Source organism: Prenolepis imparis, unplaced genomic scaffold (assembly GCF_030444845.1).
Source record: "Prenolepis imparis isolate NDT839.2.m4 unplaced genomic scaffold, iyPreImpa1.0 SCAF_14, whole genome shotgun sequence".
NCBI lineage: Eukaryota > Metazoa > Arthropoda > Insecta > Hymenoptera > Formicidae > Prenolepis > Prenolepis imparis.
Genome location: NW_028141172.1, coordinates 2,953,107 through 2,965,398, shown reverse-complemented (window position 1 = coordinate 2,965,398; position 12,292 = coordinate 2,953,107). Strand labels below are relative to the sequence as shown.

Sequence of the window (12,292 nt, the reverse complement as noted above, 5' to 3'; positions counted from 1 at the left end):
ATATATATATTATATATAATAATTAATGATTAATATAATAATATATGTATATATTAATATATATGTTTTAATATATAATATATATATATATACATATATATATTATATATATAATAATTAATAATTAATATAGTAACATAATAATGGTTAGGTATAATAGAAAGGATGTGGAAGGAGATATGTAAAGGAAATATTTGTATAAATTATTCTTCCGAGTAATACTTTTTGACGAGAGTTTCGCAAAACAGCGATGTGCGTGAAGTAAAACCCTATGTTAATTTGCGCGACATTTATACGAGTTAATTTAAATATAGGTCACGTGAAACCAAACACAAAAGGCTGTCTGCAAATGACGGCGATCGTTCGCTATATTTAATCTCTTGGCTTGAGACATCTCCGTCGATATTAGCTTCCAAATATTTGGTCATATCAATTCATAGCGCGATTGTGAATTTTAATAGCTCACGCAGCAGCTCGAAACGACCTTTCACGCTTTAATGGCGCCTTTAGGTGATGTGATTGTTTTTCGATTTTCCAAAAATAGACGCTGCATATATTCGTATATAATATATATAAATATATATATATATTATATTTTTTAAAATATTATTTAACACAGTAGGAATTTTAGCTCTCATTGTAAAGTACAAATTTAAGTCACAAAGGGGTTAGAAATATTATTTAAAAAATTCCTGAAAGTCTTATAAATATTATATTAATAAAATAAAAAATAAATTAATAAAAATATTAATAATCTTGATTAATAATCTCCACGCGGCGATTTAAGGACGAAAACACAAGTAAAGCAGAGTTAACAGAGAGACTTACCAGATAGAAGTTTCGTTGAGCATACGCCTTGGCGGACGCCAGAGCTAAGATACATATATATACGCAGTGGATAGGCCGACGTAGTGGCGTCGCACGGGGCCTTTTTCTTAGTTTAGAAGCCCTGGATAACGCCGTAGGCCTCAAGGGTGGACATGATGAGGTAGAGCAGCCAGAGGGAGAAGAGGAACACGGATGTGACGACCTTCGGTATAAAAGGTCCGCCCAATTCGCCGCCGATCGACTTCATTCGCCTCACCATCAGCACTACGATCACCAGGCAAGCCTCGCTGCAGAATAGGGTGACGGAGAAGGCCAAGCTGCGTCATAAAATATGTCACGTGGATGGTAGTTGTGGAAAAGCCGCCGCTATGTATTTGGAATTTTACAGCGTAGACATGCGAAACAAATCCAACTGCAAAGTACTGAACTTTACGATGACTTAGAATTTTATGTATTTCTATATATATCATATATATATATATATATATATATATATATTTATAATTAAATTTATTTACTTATTATTTCATTAATTATTTTATAAATATATTTATTATTTTATTAATATCTTAAACATATACTTACATAAATATTTAAGATATTAAAATTATTAATAATAAATAATAAATTAATAAAATAATAAGTACATAAGATAATAAATTTCATAATGAAAGTCTCACAAAATTTCTACTGGCAAATAATATTATTTAAAAAAAGAGATATATATAAATATACGAGTATATATATATAAAATATATATATCTTATATAATATATATATATATATATATATATATATATATATATATACCTAATATATATCTTATAAAGGATTTTAGTGAGACTTTTAATGTGAAATACAAATTTGTATTACAACGGGCTAGAAATATTATTTTGAAATTCCTCAAAGTCTTATGAATATTATTTGAATATATATAGAAAATATTTGAAATTCCTGAAAGTCCTTAAAATTAATGTGACTTGATCGAGAGAGACCTTCGATCGAGATTTTATTTACGTTGGTTGCATCGAACAAACTCGTATATTCATTAGATAAGCATAAAAATCTACCAGAGGGGAGGGACATTTTCTTTCTATTTTCCTGGAAACTCTTCGAACTCTCAGATTTCACCGAGATTTCTCGCGCTGAAGATAAATGGGAAAACTTTTTCGCCGCGATGGCAGATTCATTCCCAATTCCGGATCGGCAACGTCGAAACTTGGCTCTCGTTTAAGGTCGATCGACGGATGAGGCATTTGCGATCTCGATAACGTGCGAACCGCGAACTGACAACTTGACATTGTCGTTAAAATTTTTTTTCGGAAAATTTACAAGCCAAAATTTACTTTTGGCGAAATTGTTTGGCCTAGTCACACACAGGACACACGATAACTTTTTTAATTGATTAAAAATACGAAATATATTTTTCGACACATACATATCTCCGCGTGTATAGTGTGCAGTCGATTTCCGCGGAAATGCCATCCCATATACAAAGTTGACTCTCTCGCGAACGACAACTCTCGTCGAAATTCTCGTAAAATGGAATATCAGCGTAGCATAGAAAAATTGTGACTGCCTGTGCGAAGCAGGGATTCACAACTGACGACTTCTACATGGCAGTTATTTTCCAGGCGCAAAATAATGCGCCTGGAAATGTCAAAAGTTCGAGGTACAGTCATTTTAACAGATAATTCATTGAAATTCCTAAGCGATTCCGATCAATTCGCAATGTCACGTCTCATCTCTATATTAAAACGGATGAACAGCTGATCCTAGATTCTTTCGATTCGATACATCATTTCTTAACGCGGTCAATGACAGGTCAGCTGTCGCAAGACGTCGTCCAAGTTGGCCTTATAACGCCTCGATCAGATTTCTTGGGAATAGTTTCACGAACGGGATCTCGTAAATGGGAAATGACGGCTGCTGGTTATCGGGGACACGTCGCCATTTTACCCTAACTTGACCTAATATTGTCTCGTTCGACATCATCCTAGGATCATCTTATGCGATTCTATCTGTGATCGGTCGCTGATACTGAAAACGTAATCGCGCGAAAATTGTCTAGATTAATTAAATACACACGCGTTAATTAACACTGAAATATATCTCCAGAAATGCTTTAATTTCATCGCTTCAAGCGATTACTTTATCATCTGTCGCGTCAAAAAGGGTCTCTTGACTCTTCTGTCAATGAACCTAGGTACCCAAGGCAACTTTAAATGTCAAAAATGTATCGGGATATTTTTTTCCGCTCGAAATAAAATACAAAGAGCTTTTGTAATCGGAAACCTCGTATAGAATTCCAGCTATAAAAAAATTGTCGCAGTGTAACGTGTCCAAAAAAAAATGCTGCTGGTACCCGGGTATACAACATTCCGAATTATGTTTGCTCATAAAATCGAGCATTTTTGTATGATACCATAATTGATTCATGATCGCTTCGTATACTCACTTGCCGGGTTCGACGAGGAACGGCTCGCTGTGGCAGGCACGATAAATGGCGGCGATACTCCACGCGACGCCGATCCCCAGAAAGACGTTCACCGCGTTGCTCCCGGTGACATTGCCCACGCTCGCGTCGGCGTACTTGTCCTGGCAAGCTGCCACTTTGCTCGCGAACGTATCTGGAATAAATCCGAGTCTTTGTCATTTTAACGAGGTAGAGGATATGTATGCATACATGTATATCGAGTGCACCGATATATGAGAACTACCGCGATAAATAACATAAAACGCGACTCTTGTTAGAATATTCTTGCCTTTTCTCTAGCGTTATATGCAGTTATTATGATATAGAATATTATAATATAATATGTATACGCACACACAGCATGTTCGCTGGTATAAAAGCATAAGTAGAACCCTTTATCTCGTATCATGTTTTCTTTCTACTTTAGATAGAACATTGCGGTTTTCGATATACATTTTTCATTGAGATTGATTTTTTTAAGATCAAGTAGAGTAAAACTCTAGGTATGAAAAATGAAGAATAATTGAGAAACTTAATTATAATATATAACTATAATTATAATATATAATTATAATATATATTATAACTAGAACAACCCAAGCGCGCGCCATTCTTCGGTTTTGTATTAGAAAAATGAGATATTAAGAAAAAAATAATAAAGTTTATTTAAACTCGATTAATATTTTTTTACAGAAATCAGTTGATTAAAGCGTTAATTTACTAATTAAATTTTAAAATAAAAATATGTTATAAAAATTAAAATATATTATAATACCTTATTTTTTATTAATATTTTTTTACACAGAAATCAGCTGATAACTGTCAAAAATATTAAGCGAGTTTAAAGTATTATAACATTATTTAAAACATATTATATTATTTTAATTTTTATAACATATAAATTATTTTAAAAATTAATTAGCAAATTAACGCTTTAATCAGCTGATTTCTATCAAAAAATATTAATAAAGCGAAAATTTGCTAATTAAATATTCTAGCTTACTACATATTTATATTTATATATTGTGTATGTTATAATTTGCTAATTAAATTTTAAAATAATAATATGGTAAAAGTTATAAAATAGTAATATGTTGTAAATAATATGTTATATAATACCTTATTCTCGATTAATATTTTTTCTTTCTAAAGCTATATCTTTTCGAACGAATCTCCTTCGAGTTTTAATTAATTATTAATATTAAGTCATGTATATAGTATCGCGCGCGCACTATTAGAGTGAAGTTGCCGATGTTTGTAGCCTCGGCCATTACCGAAACGCCGCGAGTATCAGGCAGTTGGAGCTGCGTCCCGCTGTGATTAATTAGTAAGCATAATCGTGAGAAACGATTTCTAACCTTTGTATTGTAATATTTATCAATCGCGTATCATAATTTCAACGTTAATGTGTAGGCGTAATTGTTCGAAACGCATATTTCGCTAAAAATTCGATGCAAAATCTCTTGCCAAAACATAACCCAACTTAACCTGTTTTCGTGCGCGCGAATGTGTTGCGATCCGTGGATATATCTATTAATTCTAGCTTACATATTTATATGTTATAATGCGAAATAATAAGATTATTCTAATATGTATGTATTTTATTTGTTACAGGTAGCATTGCGATACACAGTGCGATTCACACGTCGTGTCGGGAGTGCCGTGTAAAGTTTCGCGCGTCGGGAGTGCCGTGTAAAGTCTCGGGCGATCGTAATTATTCGTGTTTTCGCGAGTGTCGTGAGTGCTACCACGGACCAAGAGAGGAGGAGGAGGCCCGGGGAGGCATCGGGCGACATCGGGGCAACTGTGAGGTATGCAAAATAAAACATTTTTTCTAAATTGCAAACATTTTTTCTAAACTTGTTTATGAGATATTCGACACACATATGTAGTATATACATAATTTAAATATTTTGTTTTCAGATCAATGTGTGCTGTGTACTACAACTCCGCTATTGTATTATACGTATCGGTGAGTGAGAAATTGTTTATTTATAATATTTTTATAGCGGTAATATGGAGATGTATATATAATGTGTTGAAAATATTGAAATAGCAAAATTTTAAATAATACGTTATGAGGGTTAGTAGTTTAACAATTTGTTCAAAATAAAATTAAATAAAGTAATGATATTAGTTTTAAATAAAATATTATAATACTTTAAACTGAATTAATATTTTTGACAGTTATCAGCTGATTTCTGTCAGAAAATATTAATCGCGGATAAAGTATTATAACACTTCGAGAATCGACTTACATTAACGTGTCTTTTTTAAAAAGGTGTATATATAATGTGTTGAAAATATTTTAAATTCGATTAATATACATTATATATAATATACTATATAATTATTATATATATATGTATATATAATTTCTTCAGCTTTTTAAATTGCATTAACTGCGGATAATATAATTCTAATTAATCGATAATTATTATTCATTAATATTATTATAATTATGAATCAATAATATCAAAATATATAAATTATGAAGTAGCTTTAGTAGAGGAAGGCTGTGTAAAATCGGCGCACAGTTCGATATATCACTACTGTGTTTCAAACTCGCGTAATAATAAGACTGACGATCGAAATATCTGACCGAAAAATGTATTTGTGTTGTACACATATGTACATATCGGTCGCAATTTATTCCTTGACATATTTTTTGCTCCGTTATCATTTTTCCATCACTCATTCTTTCGCTTCTATTTTTAATAGAATGCCCACTGGATATTTCTATCAGAATTTATAGAACTTATATGTCGGAGCATAGAAATGCTTAAACTACTTATAAACGAGTGACAAACGTATCACATACATATACATGTTATATTATTCTTTAATTATTATATAAATCGGTTAATTATATAAATTTACCAAATATAAATTTAATTTATTTATTATATAAATTATTCATCTCGAATTTTACATCCTTTATGCAAATGCTTGATACGCATATTCTTTAAACTCGCGATACCGGATGATTCCGTTAAAATAGCCCACACAATTTTTGTCACACAAAATTTATTCGTAATTTTTATGACACATTTTCGACATTCTGAATTTAAGAGAAAAAGATATTTCTATCAGAATTTATAAAACTTATATGTCGGAGCATAGAAATGCTTAAACTACTTATAAACGAGTGACCAACGTATCACATACATATACATGTTATATTATTCTTTAATTATTATATAAATCGGTTAATTATATAAATTTACCAAATATAAATTTAATTAATTTATTATATAAACTATTCATCTCAAATTTTACATCCTTTATGCAAATGCTTGATACGCATATTCTTTAAACTCGCGATACCGGGTGATTCCGTTAAAATAGCCCACACAATTTTTGTCACACAAAATTTATTCGTAATTTTTATGACACATTTTCGACATTCTGAATTTAAGAGAAAAAGACTTTTTAATAAACCAGAGTACGCACCGTTAACCTTAACCCAGTGTCGTTTTTTATTGCGACTCGTACGTATTTTTGCGTGCGCTTCATTCGCAGACGCGTTCGTGAGATAAAACTGCGTTTCATTGCAAACGTGGAGGGTGAATTTATGGGACGCGTCCCGCCGGGAATCAGAGATCGCTGCTACGAGGTATGTAGCTGCACCGAGACGGAACGATTTTGCGGCGAACGCTTTGACGTTTGGGACGCAGAACACACGCGATTCTCGATATTCCCGCAGTTTGCAGTTCACGAGCAAGTTCGATCCAAAGTGAGCTCCGCGTTCCGTCGTTATGCGAAGCGACAAGTAAGAAAATCCCGCGTCACGAGATAGATTCGCGAAACGTGGCGTAATAACGCGGGTTTAGTGGCGCGAGGGGAAAGAGAGCAACGGGAGCAAAACGCGATTTGAATTCGAATAAACGCCAATCGGTCTCTCTCACGGAATTATGTTCCGATATACAGACGTGCTCGGATTATTAGACTCAAATATTTTTGCTGTTTTAATAATTTATTTGAGAGAGCAACCTTACTTATATATATAACATACAAAATTATATTTTAATATTAAACAAATGATTTTTCTTTTTCAATTGTAATTCAATTAAAATAAATTATTGTTCATATATTGTACACATAATTATTCAGGTTTGTCCAAAAATTACACAATAAAAATCAGTAATAATATGACACAATATGAGTTTTTATCATTAAAAAAAAAAGTTTGCGAATACTCTCCAGATAAAAAAATTATTAGAAAATCTTCAGACTTTTATAAAAAAAATAAAATTTAAATAAATGTGATTATTTTAAAAAAGACAAAAAATAACTGTAAATTCAAGATAAAAATGTGTTTGAATCTAATAATCTGAACACGTTTGTAGATCCGTGACATGTGTTCCGAAGTGACATTTTGTCTGAAGAAACAAAATACGTTCAATCAACGAGTAAAAAAATTGAGAGAAAAAATCTTGCATTTATTCGTATAATTTTCCCCGGGACGAGCATTTATATTTTCACAAAATTTATTGTCGTTATTTCTGGCGTGCAATCGATAAAACCGAGATCTTTCTTCGTCGCGCTTTCTGCAGTTTTTCGTTTTCTTCCTACTTCGCATTATTCCCCTCGTGCTAATTAATCAATCGAGCCAGCGCGCGCGATTGTTTACGCTTAGCTTACGTCGTCCTAGTACGTTGATATTTACCACTTGGCTGTCGTCGCAGTAGTAATGCTCAATAATTCATCAGCCGTTGAATGACAGTCAGCCTTGCATTAATACAGAGCAATAATTAATTGTTTTAACGACTCGCGCTGATAATTGATTGATAAAATTATCACAAATTAGATGATTTATTAATTGTCAATCGTAGACTGAATTTGTAATCTGTTACAACGATAATTAATCGATAATTAAAAAAAGAAAATAGATAGGCCTTTTATTCGCGAAAACGGTGATTATGAAATGTAACACATGGATTTGTATAATTATAATTACATATATGTAATGACAGTCTCAATACTAACAACTTATTATGGAATTAGTAGCAACTATCGCGATGCACTGTATCGAATATTGCGTGGACACCCTGTACAGGTATTCTCAGAAAATTCTGTTTTTTTTTGTCGACGATGTGCGGAAAAAGATCTCGCAGGAACCGATCTCTCGAGCGGTACTTTGGGAGATCGTAGGTATCTTCCGGCATAAAATATTGATGAGTTTCTGGGGAAGAAAGTTACTTGCGAAGTTTCTACGAGGAGAAGAAACACCTAGAGAGAGAAAGAGAAGGAGTAAGAGAGAGAGAAAGAGAGAAAATAGAAGGAGAGCACAGCGATTACTTAAGTAATCTAGCCGGGAAGCCAATACGTCATGCAAATTTCGTCGATATTCAGACGTGATGGCTCAGCCTCCAGGACAGATACAATTTTGAAAGGCGTTTATTCCGTTATGCGATCTACGAAAAAGCAAGAGATCATCTCAACACTACAAAAAATAGACGAAGATACTGATATCGTGTATATGAAACAGCGATATATTTCGAAAATATTTCAGGCATCGAGAATAAGAGAGATAAAGAGTCAATTTTCTTTAAGAAATTTCAGAATGGTTGCAGATATGAAAAAATGGAAAAATATTTCGAAGGAGAGAAAAAGAAAGAAAGAGAAGAGAGAATAAAAGTTGAAGAAAATTTACGATATAAAATATTCTCTACAACACGAATGTTTATTGAATTTTTTAACCATATATATATAATATATTAAACCATTTCTGACAAAGAGCATGCTGTATTTTATACTCCCCACGAACAGTGAGAGAAAAGAGTAAAAAAGTTATCTCGCCAATAGAATAATTTATTTTTATATACTTTTTTTATATTTATGGCAAATACAGGAGTTTCCAAGAAAAAAAGCACCCGTGATGCGTCTTTAAATATTGATAGTTGAAACTGTACCAGAGAGGATATATGTATATCTTCTTTATTAATTCTTGTGGTGTCAAATATTGAAGTATATATATAGGTGCATTCACTGCGCATTAATATTTTACAGACATATTTGGAATAATCAATTTCACGCAAGGCAGCCGCTGTTTTAGATGCAAATTTTCGACGTAATCTGTTGACCCAGAAACTTGAAATGTTACTGGCTGTCGTGTTATGCTTTTAATAGCTTTTAATAACGCCCACTCAAAAGAGTGACTTATTGAATGCTTTTGTTTTCGTATACGAATCGAATTTCGTACGAAAATAGTAGAGGACAGAAGTTAGGGATTGCAATATTATCGTTATAAATTTTAATTGATATTGATTTCTCTCCAAAGATTTATTCAGGTGTTTCGATATCTCTACTGGGCAGTGAAGCGTATATATAGCGTGTCTTGATACAATTAAATAGAAATATTAAAATGCGTTCTCTAATATAGTACTTATTTTTTTATAATAATCTTTTAATTAATTTGTTATGTAAAATATTCTTTGAAATTTGAAATATTCGAGATATTTGAAAAAAAAAAAATCACAGGATATTGTAGTTGCATCAATGTTTGCAGTGCAATGTTGCAGAGAGACATTATAAAGAGATGTAAGTGAAAAATTCCAACAATGTATGTATCGGAAGCTCATAGAGTGTTAAAGATGCCTTGTCTTCTATGTATTGAATTCAATTTCTTTGGAAAAAAGTGAAGAAGATGCTATAGAGTGTTTAAAAAGCCACAGGACAAATCTTTAAAAAATGCCAATCAACCACTAATTTTTAGTCTAGACGAAATTGAAAAGATTATATCTGGAAAATATTGAAAGAAGATATATATGAACATTCAATTAAGCAAATAACCTTATTAACCTTCGATCAGTCATTCGTTATTTTTTTGCAGCCCAGGCACATCTTGGGTCTCTAGAAAAATACAGAAACGTTTCAATATCCGTGCGAGAGATACTTGATCTTATTCTACATATCACACATAATGTTACATTATAATTAATTGCAATTAATACACACATTATTTTATTTTTCGAATTTATTTTTGCTTTTATAAAAAAATACGAAAAAAAGGCAATTTTTTTTATTTTTTGAACATCTCTATGTTTATTCGTTAAGATTACCTCAACATCATGTAACACGGTGTGTGTACATGTTTGTAGAAACGTTGCATCAACACAAATATTGCATTATATTGTTAAACTTTCCGAGAACGGACATTTTAATATCGCTGCAATTTTACGATATCTTGGTGATATATTAAATACGAAACCGCAATATTGCAACCTTGCGACGCAACATTTCCGCAACGTTTCTGTAACTTTCCCGGGCTATATATAATAGGCGTTTAATCCAAACGCCTATGGTCGCACGCATCAAACGTTCTATCTAGTAATACGAAAGGACACGGACCGTAAGCGGCCATTGTTCCTGGACTACAAAGACCGGCTGCAATAAATTATCGCTGCTCTCCTGTAATCCCAAAATCCTGTCGCAATATGGCGGACGCCATAAGTGGAATGCGACCAATGCGAGATGTGTAGGTAAATTAACAGGAGAGAGGCATATTAATCGCTCCTATATATAATACCGTGCTGTGTCTTGGAATATTCTCTCTCTTTCTCTCTCCATTCCTTAAGATATTATCCTCCCCTCGTACTATTTCAAAAATATAGCCAATAAATAATATATATTATATATAATATATTTTTTTTTTACTAAAACAATATTAAGAACAATGCAAGGTAGGGTTAATTTTCTGAACGATCTGTTAGTAAGTATTCTTGGAATGTTATTTTTAATAAAATAAAATTTAATAAATTATCGTAAAATTACATCGCTCTGTTTCCACGAAAACTTGATTACAGTCAACACGTACATAGTATATACGCGTTTACGATGAATATATCATACGCAACGGAAATAAATGCCAAAACAAACATACGATGTAGCACGGATGCTTGCACTTTAATAATTTTAGAACAAGGATTAAGATTCGTTGCGCAAATAGCGAGGAATTTCCGAAAGTCATTCAACTTTCTTACGACATAAATAACCTTTTAGAGTGACAGCAATTACGTTCATTAAGGTTTTACAAGTTCTCAAGACATGGCGGCTGTTCAACGCTGTTCTTGCTCGTCGAAAAAAAAAGCACGACGAAAGGCTATTCATTAGGTAGAAAAATCTTAATATAACTCTATTATTTTTCATCTATATAATAAAGTAATTTTCCTCAAGATAATAAAAAGTAGCAAAAATCGTGGCATCTATATATTTAAGAAAAATAATTATTCTAAAAATAGTAGAGTGTGGAAATCTTTTAACAATTATTTTTCGAAGGCACAAGCTAGTAATTCGGTTATTTAAAATAATAATAAAGAATAGATAGATATCGAAGAAGATAAAGTAAAAAGTATTTGACAAAGAGAGCAGTATAATACTTTATTCGTTTTGTAATCTGTTTCGATAAACTTTGCTTTAAAAAAGAAAGAGAAAGAAATTTCGCCGATAATTTCCGAGGCAACAGCTTGTAATAGTTTCGCGTGGTCTGTTTTGTTTGACACTTACCGGGGATGCTGGTACCAAGGGCGACAAATACCACCGCGGTGACGGAGTCCTTAATGCCCAAAGTGCAGCCGAAATACGAGGCGACGTCGCCGATTACTGCCGTCACAATACCGATCCCTAGGATGCTGACGATGAAGCTTAAGTAGCCGCTGGCGATATCTAAAATTTAACGAGATAATGCCATCTTTATATATATTTTTCCACATTTGAATATCACATTTTAAATCGAACTCTGTAGACTCTGTGCAAATGAGAAATATTCCAAAAACTGGGGATAATCAGTTAATATATACAATTATTGCATATCGATAAAATGCAGAGAAAATAAGATAAAAAGATATAAAATAAATATAAAAAATTAATTAAAATAATAATTATAAAATTTATTTCAGTAATAATTTATAACGAGTTAAAGTCAATAATGTTTTTTGAAGCTTAAATAAAAGATAGCATTGCTAAATAATGCCGAAGGAATGAATA

The 12,292-nt window shown here is 32.2% G+C and overlaps 1 protein-coding gene and 1 long non-coding RNA gene across 3 annotated transcripts in view; one reads left to right on the top strand and one right to left on the bottom strand.

The window, feature by feature from the left end:
* LOC145945493 (uncharacterized) overlaps nucleotides 1–5,008 on the top strand; it is a 34,806-nt gene extending 29,798 nt beyond the window's left edge. The window contains exon 3 of the long non-coding RNA XR_014426867.1: nucleotides 4,919–5,008. This is a non-coding gene — a long non-coding RNA (uncharacterized LOC145945493). The remainder of the gene's footprint in view (nucleotides 1–4,918) is intronic.
* Nucleotides 1–12,292, bottom strand: part of Calx (sodium/calcium exchanger 3) — an 86,512-nt gene that overhangs the window by 14,650 nt on the left and 59,570 nt on the right. For both annotated transcript variants that reach the window (XM_083054544.1, XM_083054543.1), the window contains exons 6-8: nucleotides 11,813–11,971; nucleotides 3,287–3,458; nucleotides 829–1,145 (exon numbers count right to left, since the gene is read on the bottom strand). In XM_083054544.1, the coding sequence (XP_082910670.1) occupies nucleotides 941–1,145; nucleotides 3,287–3,458; nucleotides 11,813–11,971 (536 nt within the window). In that variant the 3' untranslated portion in view covers nucleotides 829–940. The remainder of the gene's footprint in view (nucleotides 1–828; nucleotides 1,146–3,286; nucleotides 3,459–11,812; nucleotides 11,972–12,292) is intronic.